This window comes from Gossypium raimondii, chromosome 10 (genome assembly GCF_025698545.1).
Source record: "Gossypium raimondii isolate GPD5lz chromosome 10, ASM2569854v1, whole genome shotgun sequence".
Lineage (NCBI taxonomy): Eukaryota > Viridiplantae > Streptophyta > Magnoliopsida > Malvales > Malvaceae > Gossypium > Gossypium raimondii.
Window position 1 is genome coordinate 1,529,545 of NC_068574.1, and position 27,607 is coordinate 1,557,151.

Sequence of the window (27,607 nt, forward strand, 5' to 3'; positions counted from 1 at the left end):
AAAATCTGCACAAAGACTCCAAAGGGGCTTTTTTTTTTTTTAAATCTTGGCTCTGAAAATGGCGTCGGCGAGCACTTGGATGTTGTCGATGAAGGTACTGTTTATTTCTAGTGGTGTATTGAGTATAGCTTTAGGACTTAAATTATCTGTTCCATTGGTTCTGGAATTCTCCGTTTCTCAAGCTCCGTTACTGTGGAGCACGTTCCGTTCTTGGCTCAAACCGCCTTATCTTTACTTTGTCATAAACGGGATTATAATCACGATTGCGGTTTCGTCACGGTTTCATCAGAACAATGGCGAGAATGAAAAGACGGAGGAGCTGATGCAGCAGCAGCCGAGATCGAAGATCTTGGTGGAACAGCGGCCTGATTTGGAGTACGAGATGAAGAGCAGCTTGGATTTCGATTCGGTGGAAACGGTGGTGTACGAGCAAAAGGAGATAGTACAAGAGGTGGAAACAACGGTTTTTGAGGCGGAGACCAATGTAGCGGTTGTAGATGATGGAGATGGAGGTGACGTGTTTGCTATCTCCAAATCGGAGTGGATTCCTCCTAGGAGAATGGATTCGTCGGAGATTCCGTTGGATGTTCTGTTTCCGGTTGAAAAACCACCTGCTTCTTCTAGATTCGGTCACCGTAAACCTGTTAAAGCCAATCCTGAAGGTATATTTAGCATTTTTCTTCTATCGAATCATTTTTACAATATTATCATATTTTCTGAAACAAACATTAACGTTGCTCGGTTAAAATGTCTACATCCAGATTTAAAATTCAAAAAAACTCTGAAAAGCAGTTTGGTTCACTCGACGGAGCCTCTCCGTCGGTGTTTCAATTCTTTTACCCATGTTTTCCATGTTCTAACACTTTTCGGAACGAAACTGAGTCGTTTTCGTTTCGGTATAATTTGATTTTAGTCCTTTTACTATTATAAAATTTAAGATTTAATCCTTTATTTTAATTATATATAATTTGATCCTTTATTTTTATAATGATATTAGTTAGTTGAAATTGTTATTTACTCACAAGGTCAAAGTCTTTGGAAAGTTTAGTGAATTATGTTTAATTAATAATAAATTTATAGTCATTATTTTAATCCTAGCAACTAGAAGTTTTTCTAATTTGGATTTACTAATGAATTATATTAATTTGTATTGAAAAGATTAAACCTTAAATTTTTAAGTAGTATACGGGACTAAACTAAAGTTAGACCTTTATTTCTCCTTTATTTCTTCCAAACAGACAAAGTCCGTTCAAAGGTGGCGTCTACTTGACGACGCGCCACTGAATAAGTTCAAAATAGTCCTTTTCTAAAAATTGATTAAGAAACTAAAATATCTAAATTACGTAATTAAGAAGAGTAGAATGGTGATCTAATCAAATTAGTTAAATCTGTTCCTAATGCAGGTGGCCGAGCATTGAAAGTGGCGAAGCCCAAACGCCATGAGACACTGGAGAGCACGTGGAAGATGATAACGGAAGGGAGAGCGATGCCATTGACGAGGCACTTGAAGAAGTTGGACACGTTTGAGAATCACGGCCGCGAGATCAACGTGGAGACCATGGCCGACTCGCCGTTGGTGAAGAAATCGGAGACGTTCAGGGACCGGACTAATTACCAGCTTCCACCGAGCTCTTCTCCGGCTTCGGGGAAGCTGAGGAAAGAGCCGTCGCTGAGTCAAGACGAGTTGAACCGTCGAGTGGAAGCGTTCATAAAGAAGTTCAACGAGGAAATGAGATTACAAAGGCAAGAATCACTAAACCAGTATATGGAGATGGTTAACCGTGGATGTTAGCCACTAATTATCGTTTAACCATAGTTTTAAATCATGTTTTTTTTAAGTAACAGAAAATATGTTCATTAATTTGTTTTTTAAATATGTTTCCTCCATTAGGTCTAAAGAAGTTTGTGGAGACTTGGAGTTGAAAAATTTTTGAAAAAATACCCAAAAAAAAATGAAGAAAAACTAAGGGTGTAGATTTTATGGTACAGCTAGTTTTGAGTGGTATTAGAATCATTAATGGTAATTAAAAGTACTGTAAATTAAGGAAATTAGCTGTTTGTTTGTTTTTGGGTTTAACTCATATTTCAATGAAAGATTGATATGTTTATTAAATCTACGTTATTATTTTCCTCGTTTAATTTATGAGATATTATTAAGGACTGAGATGTGACTTGGTCTGCTCTGCCCTGGTTCTTTCCCTTTTTAAACACTCTAATATCTAATTAAAAATAAGGTTAAATTAAGTTTTGAATTTGGGTGTCAATAATTTTTTTTTGTTAAATTTAGTAATTGTTTCTATATTGAGCTTAAATTTTTTTTATTCACTTTGAATTTAATGAGGAAACAATTGTCAAGTTGAGGCCTCAATGTAAGAAAAACTATCAAATTTACGACCTACCTTGAACCAAAAAAGAGTTCAGCCCCAATATAAAAAAGTTGTCAAGTTCAAAATCTAACGTCAAAACAATTAACAAGTTTAGAACTTAATATTAAAAAAATCAAAAGCAAGTTTAAATTCCATATTTAACCCTTAAAAATATGTTTATAATAGTTGAATTGAGGTTTATTTGATTGATTAAGTACTCACTATTTTTCTGTTGCATTTTATTTTTCTTAATAAACTTTTTTAGAAAAATTAATATATTGTTCAAGACTAATTTTATTAGAGTCGGAATGATAAATATTCAAGTAAAACCTTTTAATAATAATAACGCAATCCAAATGCTTGAGAAGTTGTCCGCTTCACTTTTTTTCAATCACATATTCATTAAAATTAGTATTTTTGTTAAAATACACCAACTCTAGAAGCAATATTATAATTTCATAAGGAGCTTATCTATTGCTATATTACATTGTTGGCTTATAATATATAAATTATAAATGAAGATATCTATAATACCAATTGTTTGACTAAAATTTTAAATAAAATGATAAAAGCTTAGACTTAAAAAAGTTGTCAAATTCATATTTCAAATGATGATTTAATCCTTTTAAATATAATAATTAAATTTCAAATAAGTAATATTTTTTCAATGTTTAATACTGAAGGACTTTGAATCGATTTATCTAAAATTGATGATCTAATCGATTAGATCGATAAATTGATAATCGACCAATTTAAGCACCAATCTAATTTTTTAAAAAAGCATTTTTTAATAATTACATAGTAATGTTAACACCAACATTTCAACCATGGAGTTTGAAGCACCAACAAAGAATTCTAACCACTAAATCCTTTTGGGTGGTTGAGAAAAATATTTAAAATAACATTTTAGAGAAATTAAAACGTAATTAGTTTGTCGATTGAGTTTTAGTTCGATTGGTATTGATATTATTATCAGTATGAATGCGCTAAAACATATTATCTTTCTATTTAAAAATTGAAGAGATATTATAAATAATTCTAAATATTATATAAAAATAAATATAATTGAAATTTAAAAGTTACAATAAAATTAATGTTAAAAACCGTAAATGACGTATGCCTATAATCGCAGCCTTGGTTTTGTCTTTTTTGTTTTTAATAATTGGTTTCATAGGCAGCACGAGCAATAGTAGTACCTATTGATATAGGTCGGTTCATGCTTTGCGGCAAAGCAGTGCCGTACTTTGAAGTTGCTGGCCTAGCTTGTAGTTGCCACAGTCTCTAATGGAAGAAAATCGTGAGTGCGAGTCACCACACAGATGCTAATGTATTTTCATTGGTTGAAGGATAAGTTTCGAGAAATTATCGGGTCCAATTCCGGGGTTATTTGAGATTGTAGTTGTACAGGATGTAAGATTGGAAAGGATCTAAAAAAAAATACTTTTTCAATTTTAATGTGAAAAAAAATTAAAATAAAAAAAATTAATTAAATATTTAACGCTTTCAATTTTTCACCATAATTAATTAATCTGTTAGGTCCAAATTTTTTAGCTTCCATTATATTATATTATATATATTTTTTAAAAAATTTAATTTATTGTTATGCTTATGACTCAAAAATAATAAAATGAACTTGAATATAATTATGAATCGATTGAGAGTTATGAACAACTATTTATAATTATTGAATTAGATAATCTCGATTTTATAACCAAAAAAATATATAATTTATTGATTTCTATTTAAAAAAATACATAGAGTAAGTAATCTAAAACGTAGGCCCTAAAAGAAATGGCAAAGACCCATACTTAACCTTTCACAAAATGGGTGAAAAATGAAGGTTCACTTCAAATTTCATCATTATAACGTAACATGCGTCCCAAAGGCACAACCCCAATGTGTTTAAGTTGGTTAAAATGTGACTATAATCCCTGTAATTTTCTTTTACATTTCGAATTTTAAAATTCAGGTCCAACTATTAATATTGTTAGTTTTTTTACTTAAATTTATTGCTATGACATTTTAAAATTAAAAAAATATATACTCATTTAGTAGTCATGTAATTTAAAAAAATGTTATAATTAACTTAAATTTAATTAAAAAATAGTACTTTAAAATTTCAAAAGTAAAAGGACTACATTTTTGAAAAGAACAAAAATTATAACCGTTTAATTTTAACTCAACTTCACACTTAGGGGAATTGTTCTTTATTTAGATAGAGCGGTATCACCTCCGTTTTTAATAGATAGAAATTCTTTGTAAATGTAATGATGGATGAATTTAGAAAAATATGAGGTTTAATGTTGCCGCAACATAATTTTGGGTTCGGATTTCATGGTTCATTTCAATTTAGGTAAGGTTTTTAAAATCGGATCGATGATCGAATTTGTTAGGTTATCAATTCGTCAGTTTAATTGGTTCATCCGATTTAATTAAATAAATTATTAAAAATTTATAAAAATAAAATAATATTAAAAATCCGATTCAACCGGTTCATAATGATTCAAAGCTCCTCTTCAAATTAGTGCCCAACCAATCCGATTCAAGCAACTTGATTTTATATTGTTTTATGTTCAAGTTCGTTTTAGTTCCAATCGTTTCAAATTAATTGTAAGATTTATTTCAATTTCAGGTTGTTCCGTATTTGAATTTGCTTAAGTGTTTTTTTGAAAATAATCTCATTATAATTTCTGATTATATCTGCTTTTTTTAGCACAATACTTAGAACTGCCTATAGCCCCTCCCCAACCCATAGATAAGAGGATAATGTTTTAGCATACTCGAATTCATGCCATCCTGCATTGATAACAATTCTCATGCCAATCGAGCTAAGACTTAATCAGTTGAATGCGTTTAAGTTAATAGGGATGGATTGATCCATGGTCCGTTCATGTAGCAATTCTTCGAGATCTAATTATGACTTTAATATATATACTTTATAAAATTTAGAATTTAGTCCTTTATTTTAATTCCACATAATTTAATTTTTTTTATTTTATAATCTTACTTTGATATTTTTGTTAACTACTGTCATTAAAGAAGTTATTTCAGTGAGACTTGGCCCTCAAAACGGGTAAATTTTATTTTAGTCCCTTTAAAAATTTGAAATTATAAGTCAATATAATATTAAAATTATATTTTAACCCTCAAAAACAATAAAATTTCAGTTTAATACAATGATAAAATTGTACTTTGTCTCCCTAAAAATTATAGTTCAATTTTAACCCTGGTAAAATAAATTTCTAATTTCATCTCATATATATATATATATATATTTGTTGATAACCTTCTTATATAGTGGATAACATGGATAAGTCAACCGAATCACTAGTGGAGTGGTAAAAAGCTTGCTTTCAAATTTTCAGTTGACACCAGATTCGGGTTCAATCCTTGTCCGGAAAATAATCATGCCAAATTAATTTAAAGATTCAATTTCAAACTTCAGCTTAGTAGAGGGACTAAAACTAGATTTAGACCTTTTATATAGAATATTTTGAAAAATGTATAGCCATTAACAGATTCCTTCAAGAAAAAGAAAAAAAAAACCCAGATAAATTTGATTAAAAAGTAAAAGAGAAAGGTAATCCCAATTCCCATGCAATAATTCAAAGAAAAGAGAAGAGATTCAAGACGGAGGGAACATTTTACTTTGTAAGTTGTTTCAAATTTTTATTTACTTTTTTGTTAGTTGTTTAAATTTCTCCTATAATTTGCACTGCGAACATGGAAATTGTTAGGGTTTTATTCAATTTGGGATGAAGTAAGGTAGGAATTTTACTTGGATTTCTTCAAATTTTTGTTTGGTTTTCTAGGAAATCAGATAGAGTTTAACAATGTTCTTCCCATGTTTGAATATGAAGAATTCATAGGATTTTCAAGCTTTTTTCTTTCTTTTTGTTTAATGATTTCAATTTTTTTGTTATGCAGAAAAAAGAAAAAGAATCTCTCCTGTTGATGAATGGGTAGTAATCTGTTTTTTTTTTTTTCTTTTAAATTTTTTTCAGTTGTGTTGTCCGATCATCCAAATTTCAAACTCAAACCCTAATTGGTTTGATCTCAAATTGACCCTTTTATTGAATACCAAGTTTTGCCTTAATGGAGGTTAAGCTATGGAATGACAAGCGCGAAAGAGAAATGTATGAGAATTTTGCAGAGCTATATGCCATTATCAAAGCAACAGAGAAGCTTGAGAAGGCTTATGTAAGGGATATCATTTCATCATCCGAGTATGAAACCGAGTGCCAAAAGCTTATTGCCCATTTCAAAACCTTGGCTTTTACGCTCAAAGACACGGTCCCCAGCATTGAACGCTTTGCAGACACATATAAGATGGATTGCCCTGCTGCTATAAACCGACTTGTAACCTCTGGGGTGCCTGCTACCGTTGAGCACCGAGCTGCAGCCGCCACATCTGCTACTAACTCGGCTGCCATTGTGGCTGAATGCGTGCAGAATTTTATCACTGCCATGGACTCGTTGAAGCTCAATATGGTGGCAGTTGATCAGGTGCATCCTTTGTTGTCTGACCTCTCCGCATCTCTCAATAAGCTTGGCATTTTGCCACCTGATTTCGAGGGGAAGATGAAGATGAAGGAATGGATTTCACGGTTGTCGAAAATGGGCGCGGCTGACGAGCTAACGGAACAGCAAGCTAGGCAGCTCCACTTTGACTTGGAATCTTCATACAATTCCTTTATGGCTGCTTTGCCTAGTGCCTGTACTTGAATCGATCCAACATACCCTTTTTTTTTATCTCTGGAAACTGGTGTATTCTCTGTGATGTTTTAGGATTATTAAGTTGGTAGCAGTGTATAAATTTAGCGAATTATCGGATTGTTGAACTCAAAGATGCCTATTAATGTGCTGAACATGGAGAAAATGTTTATGTTGTCAATCTATGATAATATATTTGTGCTTTGATCTAGTGTTTTTTAAACATGCATTGGCCTTGTTCTTTTTCTACCATGGTAAATATTATGTTATGCAGTTTCATGGTATCATCCAAGTAAAACATGTCATTAAGGGCCAGAAACTCAGCACTAAATACTAATTTCCAAGCCAATAATGTTACAAAGAAGAAGAAAAAACAGAGAAATTTCATTAAAAACAGCCACTGAAACATGGTCAAAACCAAACAAAAAATCTCTTACCAAACTGATTGGTTCCTAACTTTGTTGGATTCCAACATGATTGGAAAGAAGAATCTAGAATGCCCAAATGCTTGAAGGTATGCTCTTCTAACTTTGTGCTATTTTGTTTTTTGTTTTTTTAAATTAACTGTCTCTGAAACTTGCTATATGTACCATCTAAACTGAACTTTGTTAGACATAAATACATTTCAAGTTTTGTTTTCTTTTTGGCCTTTACATCTTCTTCTTTTGAATTAGAGTTATAATTGTTGGCAAGAGTGGTATGAGGATGACTATAATGAGCAAAATTGCAGCAAGTATTGCTATACACATCCATTTCCTGGAGTTCTTTTGATGTTCCCTAGCTTCTTGAAGTTGTTCGGTCCCTCTTCTTACAAAGGAGCTCGCATGCGCAACGTGGCTTTCGATGTCGTTGAGTTGTTGACCTTGAGCTTCAACGAGTGCCGCCATGTCCAAGAATATCTGATGGAGTTCAATCAGGTTCTTCTCTATCTCCTTAACAGCATCATGCCTTTCTTGTATTTCAGAAATGGTGTCCATAATCTGACCCCTTCCTTGTTCTTGAATAGCCCTTTGGAGAAAACTCTCGCTTTCTCCACTCGAGATCAAGTTCTCGATCGTGTCCTCATCGGGTTTTTCCCCAGTAATGGTAAAATATCTACGTTCCACCGTTTCTTTATACTCCGATTGCATCTTTGCTCTTAACACTTGAAAATTATCCATCATATCTTTCAGTTTCTTTCCCAACCCACTAACCACCGATGTCCTAGTCCTATCCGCAGACGAACCAGGGCCACAACCTGGAGTGTTCCGACTCACCGCATTCGACTTTTCCAACGCTTCGAGCTTTCCTTTAATGATCTTCACCCGTTTAAGCACCTGTTCGACATCGGTATCCATTCGCGAACGAAGTTGTTTCATCATTTTCGCATTATGAGCGGTCTTGCATTCTTCATTAGCCTCTTGCAACGCCTTGTACAACCTTTCAACACCTTTCATATCTTCCTTTACATTCTCAACATCTTCAAAGAATTTATCGAGGTTTACACTCTCGGTTCCGGCCTCCATTTCGTCCAGGTAAGCCTGTTCTTTCAGGTCCGTGTATTTCTTGAACGAACTCGAGATTAAGTCATTCATCTTGCCACCAAAATATTTAACCTCACAATCTACTCTTCTTTTTCTTCTTCTTCTTTTATGGGATTAATATTGGTTATGTTTTAACCAAATGGGTTGATGGAACTATACATGAACTAATCTAAATTGTAATGAAATTTGGGATTATATTTTTATGAGAAATGGGACAATGTTTGTTTGTTCTTTTTCCCTCATCATCAACTGCTGCAATTGGCAATGGAGGAAGAGGAACAAAGAGAAGAGGGAGAGGTGGTGACAACAGGGAAAACTGTCACCAATCGAAGCATCAAAAAGGGTACAAAATGGCTAATTTTCCCTTGTTTTTTGGTTGGTAATGAAATTACAGGTATTGGACAAGCATGAAATAAAAATAGGGGATTTTTACAACTTCTTTTATTTTTTGAAGTTCGATACCAAAATATCTTTGGTTGACGTTGTCAATGGATATCCTTATTTTTATCCATCATTCACTATCCTCAAATCTCTTAATCCCCCTTCTTAATGCTCACTAACTTTATTTTGTTTATTAAAAGCTCCTAAACTTGGTCAGAATTAGTCAATGATGAAAACTCCTGTGTTTTTATTTCAATTTAAGTTAATTTCCAACTTAATCATTCAAGGTTTTCTTTTATTGGTTTCATGTTTTTCTAGCTTAAATCATTTTAAGTTTGGATTATTTCGAGCTTAAATTATTTTAAATTCAAATTAATAATTTGTTTGATTTTTATAGTCAAATTGGGTTTGGATCAGTTCGAATTGCTTCAAATTTTTTAATGTAAAATTTAAATATTGTAAAAATTTTGTTGAGCCCATGATTCAACAGTATTTTTTACATAATTCAATCAATTGTGCACCGATTTTGACAATCATGGTCAAAGCAATACGAATCGGTCAGATCAAATTTTTGAATTGGAGACAAAATTGGTAGGCAAAGATTATAAAATCATTTCTCCTAAGCAAACTTTTCTATTTCGCCGCATAATATAAATAGTATGCAAGGCAACAAAACAATGTAAAATCAACAAAATGCAATTTCTCTTTAACTTGCATTCTCTATTCTTCTTGATGTATATATATATATATAGCAAGGTGAGCTCCTAAAATGAACTACACTAGCTTCGACCTCCATTCTGCATCGGCAGCATCTCGGATATTACTGCAGAGAAAATGATCGAAAACTGACTTATCGATTTCTTTTTATGTCCATGGAAGAACAATGCTGATGAAGATGTATGTTTAACCAAAACTGTGGCTGATGTAGTTAATAGGATATAGTGCATTGATCTAACCGGTGGCTGATGTGGGTGCAAACGTTTTAATAGGGAAAATTGCTGGATGGTCCATGTCAGCATCTCGATGACTGGCTCTAAGATCGATGCTACTGTTGATTTTTCCTAATTCCGTTCCGCTGCCAGGTTGCGTCTGAGTAACTTCTATGTTACTGTTGCCACTAGAGCTCAAAATACTTTGCTGCCTATGGTATTTGTCGGTGGCATCTTGAAGCAATCTCATCGTGCCGCCGGAATCTGAACCAGGTGAGAGCTCTTCTTCTCGCTCCGGCTGGATATTCAAGTCAATTTGGCCTTTAAAGGGTGAACTCGAGGACTTTAACCTGTTAGTATCATCATCCAAATTCTCGCTGACAACCTTTTCCGGATTCAGGCTGCTGTTTCCCGCACTAGTAGTGCAAGGGAGAGGCTCATCGCCCACTACTTTATCGGGCAATGAAGGCTGCTGCTTCTTGCGTGTAGCGTCTGCTTCTTTTTGCGATTGTTTCTTCTCACGCCGCAGCATTAGGGTGCGGAAGCGTCTCTTTACTGTTTGGCAGACATTACATGTACATGTCTGCTTGTGTTTGGGGCCTTTCCCACTCGGGGGTTGAATGCATACGATACATGAGCAGCCAGGTCTATGCCGGGGATGCTTTGTGGTGGCCTGAGAAGCAGGGAGAACGTCTCCCTCTCCCAAGATAGCTAGGTTGGCAAGAGTATCCAACCCCTCTAAAGCATCTACATTTTCAGATTCCTGTTTAGCAGCCTTCATTTTCTTAGAAGCAGCTGTCATTCATAGTCACAAAAAACCAAGAATCACGGTTATAATAGGAAACGAGCAACCAAGAATCAGCATTTAAGAATGAAGAAAAAAGATATCATCACGAAATCACAGTCATATGTATACATTCTTTTTATTGAAAAACCAAAAATACCTAGATTACAGTGTGGCAGCAGATTTTCCAGCTCTTCTGCAGTCAATTCTTGAGTGGCCGAACAAGATGATCTGCCAGCATGATAGAGAAAAGGAAAAAGCATTCATGCAATACCAATACAAAAACCATTGTGTTTTTAATTTCTCCTTTAATTTCTTTTTTGACAGGTAGGGCGTTTAAATTGATTGGTGTTATTAGAAATGAAAATGTATAACCATGTTTAGTTGGTAGAGAAAAACACTCAAATGAGTGCTTACCTTTCAGGATCCCATGAGTTACTGGAACAGGTCCACTTGGAAGGAAGAAGAACATCGGAAGGCAATCTACGCCACTTAAAACAATCTTCACACTGAGCCCACTGGATCTTTTCCCTGACACAAGAAACAGATTGGAATTTTAGTGGTTTAAGACAACTCTTGCCGCCTGTAAGACAAGCTATCACAGTATATAGTGTTTGGTATTTTCATTATGATTTCACAGAATACTTGAATAAACCACCAAGGTGCGAACTACATTATACGTACAATATGGAATTTCAATATTATACAAGAAGTACAAAGATTTCAACAAGCCCACAAAAATGAACCAAAACATAGCCAAGTAATACGTTAATTGATTTTCTTTAAGATAATGCAGAGCATCCAAAAGAAAGAGAATTACCCCGACTTATCAGTTGCAAATATTGTAGGCTTCCCTAAAACAGGCGCATCCTGTTACCAGGAAAACAAATTGAGAAAATCAGGAACAACATATGGAAAAGGAAATAAAGGGTCCCCAAGAAAAGGATACAATATGTAGAATATATAATGTAAAATAAAATGCTACTTATAGCAACACAAAAATAATAAACTGACTAGTTGAAAAACAACAAATACTTAAGTCCATAAGTAAAAGGAAAGTGAAAAGTCAATGACCAAAACGGATTGCATTAGCCTGGGAAAGGCTAGAATAAGAAGAAAAAGAAAATGCCTTTGCATTTAACCATCCAGGACCTGTGGTAGCATTCATAAACAGCTAACAATCTACAGGTTCTTTGAGCAGCCCTATATGGCTTTTTCAAGGGTGTATCAACCATAGAAAATTCTTAGATATGCATGTTAGAGGAGTTCAATATGTTGACAAATGAGCAACAAACCCCACAATGGTAAAGTGGTTTCAATTGCAGCAACTTACAACCAAAAGTGATTTCAATCACAAAAGATTGCAAGTGGTCAAAAGAAGCATTAAATGAAGATGTATGATACCTCATATTCTTCAAACTCAAAACCTTCAATCGAAACAACATTGGCTACATGATTAGGTGGGGGACGGAGCAGCCCTTGAGCTTCTTCCCATGTTAGTTTCAGCTCTATCATGTCTTCATTATCAATTCTCAGTCGCTTACTCTTTGAACCCAGCACACTATTCTTCCTCTTTCTGGGAACTGCTACTTTGGTTCCTAATGCTTCCTTTGCTATGTATCCGGACTTATCAACTTTTGACCATGAGCTGGGATCTGCCAGTTCAGCCTGGTTGTGTTGTTGATGAAATGCTAGTCAGCCTGAGCTATCATTTAAATAATTAACAGTTAAGTAATATCACCAGTTTTAGGCTTAGAGGTACTAACATCTCCATGGGTAGAAACTCCATTACTATTTTTGGCTTCATTTTCCTGCCAATGGAAATGCAAATATGTACATAAATTGCTATTTGAATCAGTTGAGTTAGTGGCCGCGGCCACATAGAGTTTACAAACAATCAAGTAGATTTTAGAAGGAGCATTATCTTAACCAATGAATTAATGTTTTACCATGATTTAAGTATAACTATCTCCTCAAAAGGACTCATGAACAAGGAGGAAAAAAAGAACTTATATGAGACAGTTGTATAGCATGCTATCTTAGCTCTAGAGCATGTAGATGCACAATCAGAATAGAAGGTACTAAATTACTGGGGATACCAACCTGCTCAGATGCTGAAGCAGCTGAAGCCTTTCTGAAACCCATGACCAACTTCCCTCCGGGTTCAAGACGACTAAATGTTACTGAGGAAACAGCATAACTATCAGTTTTTAAAACAAATGCAAGTCTTAAAACATGATGCATGATAATTGAAATAGCCACACACTGATAAGGAATACAAAGCAAATAAACAAGGGTGGGAAACACACAATTGCTAAACAACAAAATGAATGGGGCAGCAACAGGCAACAGGCAACAGAATCAGACCCTGTCATAACATATATGAAATGGAAAATCAAAGGACAAGGAGCAATGAAAATAAGTAAAAGGTTCTAAAGAATAAAATCAACATAGGAGAGGCACAGACTAATAAGCTATAACATGAACATGACATACTTTGGGCCTCATAGCACAAAAGATTGAATCTCTAAATCATTGTTTCAAGTGATATCAAATTGTTACCTACGTCACCAGCCTGCAATTGCATGTTCTGTATGCAAGGAGTAACACCCTCTAAAACATACATTCTGCTATTATTGTTGGGCCAGAAGCGGAATTGAAATATCCATTCCTTTCCTTTTGAATCCTGGACTTTCAGCGGTAATCCTTCTGGCTGAGATATTGGTGGGAAATATGCCTGTTTCATGATTAGTGTTTTTAGTATGTGATAACAATCTAGGTAAAAACTGATGAACAAAAAAAAAAGGATCCAGTATAATGAACCAAAAAAAAAAAAGGATCATTAAGTTACTGAAAGGACAAAACTAGATGAAAGTGTATCCAGTATAAGAAATGTAGGATGCTAAGTGAGACCGATATGCATGAAGTCAAAACCTGCTACCTAGTCACAAAATAAGAATCTAGTCTAGATGATTGATGTAAACAAAAAAACAAACTTTACCACCAAGCCTTTACGACCATCAATCTATAGTTTTTCATTGCAAAGCCATTAAAACAACAAATTTAGATAAATTAAAAACTCTTAAGCCATGACTCACCTCTGCACATTTTTTTGGCAGCACTAAACGTCCGATACGCCCAGCATCACTGGCACTCAACATTTTCTCAAACAAAGGAGTGATTATAGAATTTGAACTTACATATGGTTAAGTCAAACTGAAGCACAATGTAGTTCAATGAAGGCACAAGAACAGCAAATAGGTACTAATAATTACGAGGATGCTTTCCAGAATAAAAGGATACTCGGCAGATATTTGCTGCAGGTCTTGGTCGGTAAACCTAGGCCAATAACGAGGAAATAACTGATTCCTTCCACGGCCATCTGCTCGAGGCCTCCCATTACGCATCTGAGTTTCACCTGAAGAGTCAAGCCCATTATGTGGATTACTATGAAATTGCTTGGCAAGTGAAGGTTGGGGGTTTGGTCGCAAATGAGTGCCAGAAACCCCCATTTGACCATTTGCTTCATCTATAGATGTGTACGGTACAGCTAAACCAAATGGAGGATTAGATGAGTCCTCCTTCAGAGAAGGCAGCTGAGGTTTGGTCAAACAAGAAGTATGCTGCTCCTCACAATTGATCCCTGAACAACAAATGGTTTACAAGAGGGTCAGCAGCCACCAATAAGTTGTTTTAGAGACTATTTTCACAGAAAAAGTTTATGTCCTAAAATGAGTGGACATCCACATCTTACATATGCAGCAATTAGTGTGGGTACAGATTGCTTAAAACTACCATGATTGATAGAGGGAAAGTTTTTCTGAACCTGTATTTCCATTCTCATGTATATCATGTGCAGAAGGCTTCAAAGGTCCATTCATTAACCTTTCGGGAAAGTCTTCATTTTTCTTCTTTTCAAGGGAAGGAATAGATAATCTTTCTGAAACATTTAATCTGTCAATGCCAGTGGATAAGTCAACTTCATAGGGCACTCTAGAATGCAACTCAGGCTGAGAAGTTGATGAATTGAATAAACCAGGCGCTTGCCGCCAAGGTGCAGGACCCGAACCAGTTAGCTGACTCCAACCTTTAGCAGAACAATCTTTGAACCTCTCAGGCAAAGATGAATTGAAAAGCAAAGAAGGTGGCCATGAAGAATTTGGTCCCTGTGATAGAATGTGAAAGAAAAAGGCTTACTACAGAGTCCACTGCAAAGGAGTGCTATTGACAAGGAAATTTACTTCAAGTAGCAAACTTGAACCTAAAAGTAAGACAACATCTGCTAGAAAAAGCAGACCTTTTGTTCATATATGATAAGTACAACAATGTAAACAAATAATGACCGATTGCGTCCTTATTTTCAAAAGTAACTGTTTCAATTGAAACAACATAGTAAAGTTATCCACGCTCACCAAGACAGCATTTTTCCTCGAACAAGCTATGCATAGAATTCCTCCAGCATCCAACAAAGCAAATGCATATGCTGATACAATGCATCCGCAATGAACCCGCTGCAGAGAAAGAACAATTGTGTTAAAACCAGAAAGGTAATCTAAAATGAAAAAAAAAAAAGAAGAAGAAGAAGAAGAAGAAGAAGAAAGGAAGTAAAAATCAAAGCACGCATTCAATATCATTATACCAAATTATAGCAAAATAAAATTAACGTCAATAAATGTTTCTACTAACCTTCCCACATGACTCGCAGGTTCTCCAACCAGAAGCATTCAAGTGAAAAGCATCGCAAAATCTTCCCTCATCGTAAATAGAACTAAAATCACACAGAGCTTAATTCAGATTATAGTAAAGCAAATAAATTAATCGATATACATCATTTTTTTTAGAGTTGTGGATTAAGTAAAGCATTTTTGAACATCTAATTCAAGTTAACAAAATTCACAAAATTAAACTCGGGAATAATCATGAAAGAGCAAAAATTCCGCAACTAAACTTAAGTCCATACTAAAATTCCAAAAATAAAAAAAAAAACTGCTGAAAAAACGTAGTCAACAGCGAGTAAAGACAAAAGTGAAACTCACGCGCATCGATCACAGAGCTCAGCCAACTCTCCCGTTCGCAACTGCCATCCTTTCCTCGGTCTTTCCGATTTCAAATCGTTACAGACTGAATTGAAGCAAATCCTAGAAGACGAAGTTGCTACCGAAGTCGACGTCATCTTCTTTGTTACTTTCAAAAAAATTTCAAAATTTCAAAAAAAAAACCATACGTAAAGCTTCTTCTCTTCATGAAAAACAACAAAAAAAATATACTTCGAAAAAAAAAACCAAAAAGAAAACGAAAGGTTAAGGGCTGATCTGCACAATCATGAAAAAAAATAACGAAAACAAAAAGTAAGAAAAGGGGTTTTAGAAGGGAAGGGAGTGAAACGTAAGTGACAGAGAAAAATGATAAACCAAATAAATAGATAGCAAAATGCGTTAGATATAAGAAATAAATGGTTTAACTTTTCTTTCAGTACCTGTACTCCTTGGAATTTTGAATTTAAGTCCTTTTACTTTTGATTCTAGGTTTTTTAGGGTTAATATACTATATGGTACTTAATTTTAATTTTAATTTCAATATTCAATTTAGTACCTGAGTCTTTTGTCCCAATTTAGTACTTGAATTTGGATTCCATACATTATTTTGGTACTTGAATTTTTTCAAATTGATACTTGAACTTTTGTTTGTCCCAATTTAGTACCTGATTTTTTTACTAGAACATACATATTAAAACATTAATTGGGCCACACGATGTGATTTAATCTAGATACCAATTTGAATATTAAAACAAAAATAAAGGAATTTAATATCTCTATTTGTATGATTTCAAAATGAAATCCGACACTTTCAAAAATAAAATAAAATCCAATTGATTAACACATTTCTATTAAATTTAAACACTAATCCTCAATCAAATTTTAGTTTTTAAACCGTACTTTTCAATGTTAACATACTATTTATTTAAATTTAACAAGAGTCGATTATTGCCTGGACTTTAACTTTTAAATTAGTAGAATAATTAAATTTTTAGAATTAAGTTTCAAAAGTGTGAAAACAACAAGGACTAAAGACACAATTAAATATAAATAAATAAAAATAAAATAAACCGGCATGTTTTTCATTTTTTATAATTTTTACATTGAGACTAAAAACAGCTTAAAAGACACGTCGAGTCCGTAGCCATTCTTTTTAATATTTATTGCTCCCTTTTTTTGTCTTTGTATTTTTGTTGGGATAATTTTTTAATAAAATACATTAATATTATCTATTTTAAGACTCCAGGGTGTTTTTAGTCATTCCGTTCTTAAAAGTTTAGGTTCGTTATTTTGACTTCCATTTGACTGTTGTTAAACTAATTTTCCAGAATTCCCGCGTGACAAAAACCAACTAATATATGGTTTATTATTTGATGAGTTGGTTATAAAAAAAACCTTTATCATTAATCGGCGTCGAAATCAATAAAATAATAGTAATTAGCAATATGCCCACGACCTATGTGTAAAAATGTTAAAAACAAAAATAAAAATAGGGGTTTAAATTGGTTAAGATAATAAAAGAAGAAAATACAAAAATAAAATAAAACAGATTCAAAAATGTAAAAAATAAATAAATTTAAGAAAATAAAATAAATAGATAAATAAAATATTTTTTAAGCTTAGCCTTAGCCTCGGCGTACTCCAATCTTGAATCGATCCTTGAAATAGATTTTCCCTTCCAAGCAATAAGCTGGTTATAGCGACTAAGAACGTCCCGATCGCCAACTTTTCCTTATGTAGTCAATCCCGGTACGACCTACAAACTAACTGTTGCCAAATTTCTAATTGTGATACACATGTTTGCAATTTAAGATTTCGACAGCCTTGCGATCTAAAAAACCCAACTCGACTCAACAGCCTCAACCAAGTGGGTCATCTAAATCCGATCTCTATCTCCCTTGGTGGAATCCAACTGGCTTTTCTCACATAGACACACCAATTTGTTCACGGGAATTTAAACATAGCACAACCGATTCATCTTCCCAATTGTACGCCAAACAACTCTAACCCAACGTGCACTTTTTGAATCGAAGCTGAATCAACTTTAAAGGATGAATTTATACCATCTCATATACCGGAGAGATAGAAAATACTGTGTTGAGAGGCTTTTTAAGTGGGCTCGTATCTCATGATTGTTTTATTGGAGTAATTTTCGGGCTAAAACTAAAAGGGGTTTAGTTAATCATGGAAAATGTCATGCTTTAAAAATAGATTTGTAAAATTGTGGAAAGTGGGAAGGGAAAGGGAAAGGGCCTTGGAAGATAATTAAACTAAAAGTTGAAAGTAAAGAAAAAAAAAGAGAATGAAACAGCATAATAGAAATGTTACGCAAGAAGGGAGAAAAATAGAGAATTTATTAAAGGTGAAAGGTAAAGTGTGTGTTCAATTACCTAATACCTATAGCTACTAGGTATTTATATACATTTTAATGCTAAAATTTAGCTAGATTTTTCCTAAATATTATCACTAAATAATTTTAAATATTATCACTAAATAGTTCTAAATATTATCACTAAATAACTAAAATTTTAAAAATTAAATTTAAACTAATTTCAAAATTGTAACAATATAAAATACCCTTCAATCTTTATCTAGCCACTTTTTTAAAAAAATCTTCAACCCTTCAGTTTTTATCTAGCCATCTTCGAATCGTCAATCTTTCAATCAAGCTCTCCTCTTTGCTTTTTATTCCAATTTAGCCCCTTTTTGTAAGAATTTGAATTCAGCACACCAACTTCGTTCATGATAAGAAAAATCTAAATTTAATAACATTTTATCTGAAAATTAGCCAAAAATAAATACATTAAAAATACGAATTTATCATGCTATCAGAAATCAAAATCTTTTAAAATATTAAAATTAAATTATAAAATTTCTCATCGTGGGAAGGTCAAAGTGTAATTTTATCATATATTAATTTATAATTCGATAAATTTTAAAATATTTACAAATTGGCATATACATATACATATATATATATATATTATTACTATTTAATACGTTCATACGCGTCAAGGGGTAGACAGTGGCCCTGACCTGTCTTCCTTAAAATAGGAAATGTACCATTTAAAGGTCGAGTTGACTAGGAATCCCTATACTATTATGTAAAGTTCATTTTAGTCCCCCTACTAAAAAATGTTCCATATTAGTCTATTTGTACATTAAAATTTATTCAAATCATGATACTATTACAATTTACCATTAAGTTACTGATAGTTTGGACAAAATATATCATACTCAATTGATTTACCCATGATAATGGGTTTTTTAGGCACACAATAGTTAAAAAATACAAGGAAATTTTGGGATAATGGTTGGTTTTTTTAATGAGTCGGGTCATGGGTAAACTAGTTGTGTATTTTGTATAAATTATCAATAAATTAACAATAATTGTAATGATGTCGTGATTTGAATAAATTTTAATGTACAAGGATTAATTTAGAGCAATTTTATTAGAGGGACTAAAATGAATTTTACATAATAGTATAAAAACTTTTAGTAGACTTAAACATTTAAAAGGTGCTTTCCTAATTTAGAGGTCAGGGTCACTGTTTGCCACTTGAGACAACCTCTGCAGGGGCGAAGTCAGAAAAACTTTTTAGGGGGGTCGAAATTAAATTGTATATCTTTATAATTTTTTAAAATTTAAATAATTTTTTTATCATTTTAGGGGTCAAAGTGTAATTTTATATTTACTAATTTAATTTTTTATAAATTTTAAAAGAACCGGAAAGCTTTCCATTTAATGAGTACCAAGACCCCTATGCTTCTGGTATTAATGTATTAAATAATAATAATAATCCTATATTAATATATGCCACTCTGTCATTTCATTTATTTCGTTAATTGTGTATTTAAATTAAATAAATTTTTTATTCTATTATAAGAATATATGTATTTATTTGGAAAAATAATCAATGAAATTACATCATAATAACAAATTGCAAGGGAGAGGGCCAATTTGGTCATTGCAGATTTTATGGTAATGGGGGGGAGTCATGCATGGCCCGCCGCCGCAGTCATGCATGTTTCACGTAGCACATAAAAAAAATATTTTTATAAAATTTTAAAATAATTGATTAAATCAAGAAAATCATGTTTAAAATAATCATATTGTATTTTGGTTTGATTTTTATCAATTTTATTAAATTAACAAATAATAAATATTTAAATTAAATCGAATTTTATTTTAATTTTCTAATTTCCCTATTTGTAAAATAGAGTTTTTAAACTTACAAAATTGAAAAAGAAGATATTGATGAGTGTATAACGATAAAAATATATATAAATATAAAAAAATATAGTAAGGTTATCAATTTTGTATCGACAAAATAAAATATTGTTTTTTATAATATTTTAATTTTTAAGATGTCGAACTGAATTTAATCTAAATTCATCAATTTAGGCTTATTCGATTCTTCAATTTTAACAATTATTTTAAATAAGGATCCACATATATATTAGGTTATAGCACATTTACGAAGTGATAAAAATTATATAAAAATTTATTAATTAAAAATTTTATGTAATAACTTGATGGCCAAAACAAATGTAAGAACTTATGATAATGCAACAATTAGATAAAGCTTTGGTTAAAATAGAAAAATAAAAAAATTAGAAGAAAAAAACATAGGGTTTTGGATTCAAGTTCTATTATAGGTAGGTTTTCATTGATTTTTTATAAAAATAAAATAAAAGTAAAAGCATTTTTGTAATAATATGATTTTGTTTTAAAAAAACTTTTTAATCATTTGTCAACCGAGTTGATACTCGGTTAATTCGTAATATCAACTCAATTTTAGAGATTTTAAGTATAGTAATATATAATCTTCTTGTGACTAGTTTTATTTGAATTGAACTAGATCGATTGGTCAAATTGATTGGACCGGAAATTGGCTAGTATACCGGTCTAGACATAACACATAAACTAGTTTCTGAGTAAATCACACGAAACTAGTAAAAAAAAATTGAGATAAAAAACTAATTGTTGATCTGATTTTATAAATCCTTAATTAATTATTTAATTATTATTGAATTTGTAATCTAATCAATTAAACCCAAAATTAATAATTATTTGACTAGTTCAACTATCGGTTAGTAAAATATTCCTGTGACAAATATTATTTGGATTTTTGTAGCCAATATTATTAGGATTTTTCACATGACAGCTAGTTACTTTGTTGAGTCTTACAAAAAAAAGGTCAAAGTAGGTAAATGTTTATTAATTTCGGACAAACTTTCTGACCTTAATTTAGAGTATTCATCATTTTCATTTCAAAACCCTCATTGACTTGGGTAAACTACACTCAAATTCATTAAATTATTAATAAATTTACGTTTTGACCGTTTAACTTCAATAGTCACAAAATAATCACTGAATCATTCAAAAGTTTTCATTTAAATCATTAAACTATGCAAACGCTTTTATTTAAATCACTGGACTATTAAGTATTTTCTTTTTTAAAAAGTTCAGCTAGCATACTCCAAGCAACGATTCAAAAATCGATACAGTGAATCAGTACCCATTGATGAATAAAACATATCTTAAACTCAAGTCAATCTGACAATCAGGGTTGAAGATCAAAGAAGAAAACTATATGAATTTTGGTTCATAGACTCATGACATTTAAAACTGTTTCATGAAAAAAATTGAACTGTAGAAAAAAAATAGATTGAGAGCTTTCGATTGATGCAAGCTGTGTAAATAGATAAGGCCATACAACAACAATTTTAATAGACTAGTGACTTAAATGAAAAATTTCAAATAATTCAATGATTATTTTTTAATTTTTTTGAAGTTGAATGATCAAATCTTCAATTTACTAATAGTTTAGTGATTACTTTATCCTTAGACTTAAATATATCCAAAACCAAACTAAACTCCAACATTTCTATGTTTATTTTTCTTGCAAATCGGATTCCAACAACTCGAATCTGATTCAATCACTGTCAAATTGAACTCGAGCAACTCGAACCAATAAAATTCAAACATTTCCTAACACTTAAATCAAATAACCAAGCATAAATAATTTAAACTTGAACATAAAAAACTTGGCCTGAAGCAAAGTGTATAAATCAAACTCGTTTGTTGCTAGATAAAAGGGCTTAATCAAAGCTAGTCGAGCAAACTCGGAACAGTTCAATTTTTATCTCAAATTGAACTCAATCTCTAACATCAATCAAGTTTGAACTGAATTTCGAGTCAAGTTAACTCAGATTTTTCAAAAAGACATCAACTAATACTAAGCAAATCTCACAAATGCTTAATAGTAAACAATTTAACTTCCTTTAATCTTATTATTGAGAATCAATAATAGCAAATGACAGACGAAGTAAGTTCGATATATGAGTGCGATTATTAGTTAAAATATTGAAGGCTACACTGAAATTTAGATTGTTTAAATTGAAACTGAGTATGAAACGAGAGGCATTCGGTCGATTCAATCAGATCGGTTTGGATTCGTAAGTCGTAAAAGGACCCGCGACCATCATCATATGAAACTTTGAAGATCAAAACAATGTCCCTATTTAGGTGCAAAGAGAGTAGCCAAACCTTGATCCACAGTTATTTGAACCTTATCATAGGCCATAAGTGGCTTTTGATTACCCTTGTACGTTACGTTTCCCCTTGCGATGACTTCACCATCCGAGTCTATGATCCCTTCCTTCGTTGGGTCCTCAACTCGGGTACCGGGTTCCAAAATGAATGCCTTCACCTGTAGTTTTAGTCATAGAACATATCATGGATAGCTCCATCATAAAAGAGATATAATAATCTCTGCTATACCTTATGTATGTATCATTTGTGAACTCACCTTAATGTATGTAACATACGGTGATTCGACATGACTCCCGTCATTCATATTTGACATCATTGACAGCAAGGCTAATTTTGGCAAGCCCTTAACCATAATCAAGTCCAAATAACCATCTGAAAACTGCGATCACATCCGACAAACAAAGTAATTATAAATGTTAGAAACGGAAATCAATCTGAATAGTTCAAACCTCTATTGTAAATCAACATAACAAAAGTAAATTGCATAGATTAAGTTTGGTATGGCTGTGGGTAGAAATCGAAACTGGTAGAGGTGAAACAAGGTTCTGAGCTCTGCACATTCTACACAATAGTTATTCTCTCAAAACCATAGAGCTCCCGAAAATTCAGAAGCATGAAAACAGTTTTCACCAGATCAACAGGGCATCTATGCTATAGATTATAGAGTGAAAATTTCAATTGCTTCGCGTTGCATGGTGCGCTAATATATACCCCGTAAAAATGGTAAGAAGAACAAAAGAAACATAGCAGGTATCTGTTCTTCGACTTTCACGTCAGCGGCATTCGGAGAACTGAAATTTGACTGTTGGTTATGAATGAAGCAGAACATTGTAGCGAATGAAGAAAATTTTTTTACGGTTAATATAATAAATGACTATGTTCGAAGGTGAGTGTAAAATAAACCTTTGCATTTGGTGCAGCCATGACATCTTCGCTTCCCCATGGTACATTATGGAGCCAGACTGAAACAAATGGTCCACTAATAGTCCTCCAATGCATGTCCTCCAACTTAACATCAGACCCAAGGTATCCATGCTGTTGAGTTTTCAAAGACTCCTCTTGCTTTGGGCTTTCTTCATCAGTAGGTTTACAATGATAACTCATTGGCTCCCCATAATCTTCAAAGCCAGGGGCCGGCACAAAACAAATACGTCCATTGTAGTGCCTCAAATGAAATATTCGTTGAATAGCCTACACAGGCAACACAGAAATTATTCCAATTACGAAACCCAAATCATATCATAGTGCCACACAAGCTGTGCCCTAAATGAGGCGCAGAGCAGAAAACCAGATAACATGAAGGGACACACGTAGAAATCGAGACGAGCACTCCCCATCCACCTATATTTTTCGGATTCAATGTCTATATCTGCTATCAGACCTGAAATAAAAGAAAATCCAAGTAAAAGCTGCAGTACTTTTAAAGTTTGTGATCAGTAGTCAAAACCAAATCAATACATCACCAAACTTATTGCCAACAGATCCAGATCAAACGTAGCAAATAAACATGCAATCCAAAGGAAGAATCGACATACCCCAAGCAAGCATCAAGACACTAAAAAACCTCGTTTTCCCTTGCGAGATGGTAGCTACATCAAGCGAATGTTTATAACCTGCCAGGAGTAAAACGTTCAACCAAGAATTTCTTCACCCAAAATGAAATACAATTTTTTTGCTATTCTCAATGAAATCATAGACACCCGCGTTAACCTCGGATAACAGCAAGAATGGCATTAGATACGCAGCATGGTTCACCTGCTGCATGCAGCAAAGATTTAACCATGCCATTTCCTGTTCCTGCAGCCCCAGAAATTTACAATCAAATCAACACTGCTAAATAAGTCACTATAGTTCACCAAATATGGTCATTCCCTCAAGGATAATTAACTAGGGAAAGAGAATCAAAACAACCAGTAATCGTAATGAGGAACCAACACAAACTTAATAGAGCAACAAATCGAGTTTTAGTAGCCTGAGATAAAAAAACACACACAACAATCAATTTACATGGCCAAGTAAATATCTTATATGTGCCACATACATGAAACCAGCAAATCATTGCAAGAAATTTCTGCGAAACACAACCCAAAGATGAACTTGCATCCTCAAATCATGTCTAAGAAAATTTTAACTTATACTAACATGGCGATAGATAGAAAACAAACCGGCAGGAACCATTCCTATAGGCATGTTTATTGCAGCACTCCAATCTTCTCTTTCAAGCAGTCCATTTACCACCTACTAAAAAGTTACAACAACTACTGACATAAATAAAATTAAAGCCATGAAAGTTTACACTCTATAATAATGCACTACTCAAAACTTCAGAATTCAAACCAACCTCAACAAGAATCCCATCTCCACTAACACAGACAATACCATCATATTTTGATAAATCCATAGTTTTGGCGACTTCTTTTGCATGCAGCTGATGCTTAGTTTCTGAGAAAATTCATGTAGTTATCATCAAAATCACTATACAATGAACAGAAATTTGCTAAATTAAAACCTCTTTCACCAAAAATCTCTATCTTCCTAGCGATTTTTGAATTGGTAAGCACAATAATACCAGCAATCTAATTCAGTAAAACTTACGATTCCATTAGCATACCGTTTATCGTAAAATTATTAAGTAAAACGAACAATTCAATAAGACTAACAATTAATGTTCTAATTTTCGTTTCTTGTACCAAACCGATATCCATTCCTAGTAATAAGATTGATTAAAACAGGAATATAGTGGAAAAATAAATAATAATCCAAACCTATGACGGTGATTTGAATATCAGCATCTTCAAGGTAAGGTTTTACATCTTCTGAGAAAATTTTAGTGGCGGATTTTTTTCCTCCGAATGGATTCAAAAATATTAATAATCTCTTTGGTCGACCTGTTTTGATATTTGAACAAGAAAAAAATTATGAACAATAAATAAAATTTTACAAAATTTGAAAAAAATAAATTGTACCTAGAGAATCAATGTAATCCCTAAGCTTCTGAGACCAGAGTGCGAGTGAATCTTCTGATAGAGGCTCGAACACAAAGCTCTCCCTCACCAAATCTCCCCTGTTCCCGCAACAGCAGATTCCTTCTCTCTCTTCCACGACGGCCTTGATTCGGATTCTGGAACCTTCTTCCACAGCGAATCCGAGTACCTCCTTCTCCAAGGTCAAGCACCGTTGACGTTTACCTAAAAACCGGAGCTTCCCGTCGCCGGTGAGCGTGAGAGGGACGGCAGTGCCGTTGACTAGGACTTGGTCCGATAGTATAGGGGAGAGGTTATCGAGCTGACCGCCTTGATCCATAGAGTTGACCGGCTTGAAAGACGGTTCGTATTTGTCTCACAAGTGACAGCTTGTTGTTGTTATTAGTAAGGAGAGGGGAGGAAGGTGGCGGCGAGTTTCGGTCCGGCTTAGAATGGAGAACCGGGTTTAATACGGCATCCTTTTTGTTTTGCCTCGCTTTTTACGTCAAGCTGGACGTTTTTTTGGCCTTTTTGCTTTCTTTCTCTCGTGTCTTTCTGTTGATTAGACCACGCTCTCACGCGCTAGTACTATTTGTTTGTGGTCTAATTATGTTTTTAGTACTTTTACTATGTTTTAATTTGGTATAATTTGATTCTTATGCTTCTATAATATTATTGTTAGTTCTAATTTAATAAAATAAGAGTAAATTACACCCAAGGCTACTAAATTGTTAGTAAGTTTATGTTTTGGTCCCTCAACTTCAAAAAGATACAAAATGGTCATTGAATTATTTAAAGGTTTCCATTTAAATTACTGAAATATTCGAAAGTTTTTATTTAAGTCACTAGGATATTTTTTTTTAAAGTTCAGCTAACAAGATATAAGTGACTATTCGACAATTGGTATGGTAGATCAATACCCATCAACGAGTAGAAGAACATATATTAGATCCAAGTCGATCTGACGATCATTGTCGAAGATTAGGGAATAAAATTGTTTGGATTTTGGTTTGCAGATTCATGACGTTCAAAATTGTTTCATAAAACAAAATAACCTATAGAAGAGAAGGGACTGGGAGTTTTCAATTAGTATAGACTATATGAACAGAGAAGATTATACAGCAGTGATTTCAACAACCAAACTACTTAAATTATAATTTTTGAATAGTTTAGTGATCATTTTGTAAATTTTTTAAATTGAGTGACCAAAATGTAAACTTACTAATACTTTAGTGCTATTGGGTGTAGTTTACTCATAAAATAATTAGTTGTTGTTAATGAAATTTTTAAATAGTCTTAAGCATTCGATTGACATGTAAATCTATTATCGGTTAGACATGATTGATGGATTTTCACGTAATTATAATCATATGATCAAATTACAGTAAATAAATTCACATCATTTCCAGCGAGGCCTTCGTTATAATGGCACGGCTGAGGCATTCGGAACTTTCTCTTCCATAATTATTCTAGATTAAGTGCTAACATGTGTATATCGTGTCTAAATTTATTCTAGTTTAAATTGTTATTATTTTACCGACAACAATTAATAATATTATTTGGTTGGATTTGTCTAACTAGAGAAGTAAATTTTGTCAAATTAAAAAAAAAATCTTAAATTTCAAGGTTAAAATTAGAATTAGACCTTGTTTGCATGGGAATTCTTTCTATAATAATCTTCATAAGTATTAGATTTTTTTCCATTTTGTCAAAATAAAATATTATTATAAATAAGAATTAGCAAGATCCATAATATTATGTTAAATATTTGTACATTAACTTTTTATCATTTTTAAAACTAAATAAGAAAATAAATTGAAGGCTAAATATGACATAAATTACTTGTACTTTTCACATATTTAGAATTTAGTTTATATATTTTAATTTTAAGAATTTAGTCAATTTATTGTTCAAATTTCAAAATCAAGGTCCAACTGTTAACATTGTCAACTTTTTCGTTAAATTTGTTGGTGTGATATTTTTGAAAAAAAAAAACCTCATTTGGTAGCAATGTAACTAAAAAATGACATTGTAATGATCTTGAATTCAACAAAATAATTCTAATAGTGTTAACAGTTGGACCTGAATTTTGAAATCTGAAAAATAATGGGACTAAATTCCTAGAAATAAAAGTACAAAAATTAAATTCCAAATTTTCAAAAAGTATAGGGACTTATAACATATTTTAACCTGAATGAAATGTAACCCATAAAACTGAAAGGGCGCGTGGAGCGTAGCAGAAATGATGAGAAGATGATGAAGCAATTGCGCAGCCCCGAGGTGTGCGGGTTCTCGGGACATTACACCTAACTTACTATGAGCTTTGTTACGGCTCCACGCTCCATAAATGGCA

General features: G+C 32.9%; 5 protein-coding genes across 9 annotated transcripts; 2 read left to right on the forward strand and 3 right to left on the reverse strand.

Annotated features, from left to right (window-relative positions):
• LOC105777902 (uncharacterized) lies at positions 1-2,113 on the forward strand. Of its 2 annotated transcripts, XM_012601412.2 has the most exons (3): positions 1-94; positions 290-662; positions 1,404-2,113. In XM_012601412.2, exons 1-3 carry the CDS (start codon positions 59-61, stop codon positions 1,790-1,792), a joined length of 798 nt encoding a protein of 265 aa, XP_012456866.1. In that variant the 5' UTR covers positions 1-58; the 3' UTR covers positions 1,793-2,113. The 2 variants fall into 2 exon arrangements, with proteins under 2 accessions (XP_012456866.1, XP_012456865.1); XM_012601411.2 differs by having other exon boundaries at positions 1-662.
• Positions 2,114-5,856: 3,743 nt separating this feature from the next.
• Positions 5,857-7,283, forward strand: LOC105776737 (vacuolar protein sorting-associated protein 28 homolog 2). The gene is made up of 2 exons (XM_012599604.2): positions 5,857-6,017; positions 6,371-7,283. The coding sequence occupies exon 2, from the start codon at positions 6,462-6,464 to the stop codon at positions 7,089-7,091; it is 630 nt and encodes a 209-aa protein (XP_012455058.1). The 5' UTR covers positions 5,857-6,017; positions 6,371-6,461; the 3' UTR covers positions 7,092-7,283.
• Positions 7,284-7,627: 344 nt separating this feature from the next.
• On the reverse strand, positions 7,628-8,672 carry LOC105776735 (syntaxin-124). The gene has a single exon (XM_012599603.2). The coding sequence runs from the start codon at positions 8,651-8,653 to the stop codon at positions 7,730-7,732; it is 924 nt and encodes a 307-aa protein (XP_012455057.1). The 5' UTR covers positions 8,654-8,672; the 3' UTR covers positions 7,628-7,729.
• An 899-nt stretch (positions 8,673-9,571) lies between these two features.
• Positions 9,572-16,069, reverse strand: LOC105776734 (B3 domain-containing protein Os07g0563300). The gene is made up of 14 exons (XM_012599602.2): positions 15,733-16,069; positions 15,383-15,464; positions 15,109-15,207; positions 14,523-14,862; positions 14,000-14,339; positions 13,795-13,891; positions 13,259-13,433; positions 12,800-12,879; positions 12,463-12,507; positions 12,101-12,364; positions 11,517-11,566; positions 11,114-11,227; positions 10,857-10,927; positions 9,572-10,707 (listed from the first exon to the last, which is right to left on the reverse strand). Exons 1-14 carry the CDS (start codon positions 15,867-15,869, stop codon positions 9,935-9,937), a joined length of 2,667 nt encoding a protein of 888 aa, XP_012455056.1. The 5' UTR covers positions 15,870-16,069; the 3' UTR covers positions 9,572-9,934.
• Positions 16,070-22,002: 5,933 nt separating this feature from the next.
• LOC105777441 (sphingosine kinase 2) lies at positions 22,003-25,756 on the reverse strand. Of its 4 annotated transcripts, XM_012600713.2 has the most exons (10): positions 25,258-25,756; positions 25,057-25,179; positions 24,633-24,733; positions 24,457-24,529; positions 24,002-24,088; positions 23,827-23,904; positions 23,602-23,672; positions 23,195-23,482; positions 22,548-22,670; positions 22,003-22,448 (listed from the first exon to the last, which is right to left on the reverse strand). In XM_012600713.2, the coding sequence occupies exons 1-10, from the start codon at positions 25,592-25,594 to the stop codon at positions 22,257-22,259; spliced, it is 1,473 nt and encodes a 490-aa protein (XP_012456167.1). In that variant the 5' UTR covers positions 25,595-25,756; the 3' UTR covers positions 22,003-22,256. The 4 variants fall into 4 exon arrangements, with proteins under 4 accessions (XP_012456167.1, XP_012456169.1, XP_052478190.1 ...); XM_012600715.2 differs by lacking the exon at positions 25,258-25,756 and having other exon boundaries at positions 24,457-24,532; positions 25,057-25,102; XM_052622230.1 differs by lacking the exons at positions 24,457-24,529; positions 24,633-24,733.
• Positions 25,757-27,607: the final 1,851 nt, after the last annotated feature.

Bases quoted from the DNA above. Each gene is read 5' to 3' on its own strand.
- LOC105776735 (XM_012599603.2), bottom strand. From the start codon at position 8,653: ATGAATGACTTAATCTCGAGTTCGTTCAAGAAATACACGGACCTGAAA.
- LOC105776734 (XM_012599602.2), bottom strand. From the start codon at position 15,869: ATGACGTCGACTTCGGTAGCAACTTCGTCTTCTAGGATTTGCTTCAAT. The intron at 15,465-15,732 runs GTGAGTTTCACT...GTGTGATTTTAG, and splicing joins GAGCTCTGTGATCGATGCGC to TTCTATTTACGATGAGGGAA. The intron at 10,708-10,856 runs GTATTTTTGGTT...TATGAATGACAG, and splicing joins GCTGCCACACTGTAATCTAG to CTGCTTCTAAGAAAATGAAG.
- LOC105776737 (XM_012599604.2), top strand. From the start codon at position 6,462: ATGGAGGTTAAGCTATGGAATGACAAGCGCGAAAGAGAAATGTATGAG.
- LOC105777902 (XM_012601411.2), top strand. From the start codon at position 59: ATGGCGTCGGCGAGCACTTGGATGTTGTCGATGAAGGTACTGTTTATT. The intron at 663-1,403 runs GTATATTTAGCA...TTCCTAATGCAG, and splicing joins TGTTAAAGCCAATCCTGAAG to GTGGCCGAGCATTGAAAGTG.
- LOC105777441 (XM_012600713.2), bottom strand. From the start codon at position 25,594: ATGGATCAAGGCGGTCAGCTCGATAACCTCTCCCCTATACTATCGGAC. The intron at 24,089-24,456 runs GTTTGTTTTCTA...CTGGGGCTGCAG, and splicing joins TATAGGAATGGTTCCTGCCG to GAACAGGAAATGGCATGGTT. The intron at 23,483-23,601 runs GTGTGTCCCTTC...TTGCCTGTGTAG, and splicing joins GTGCTCGTCTCGATTTCTAC to GCTATTCAACGAATATTTCA.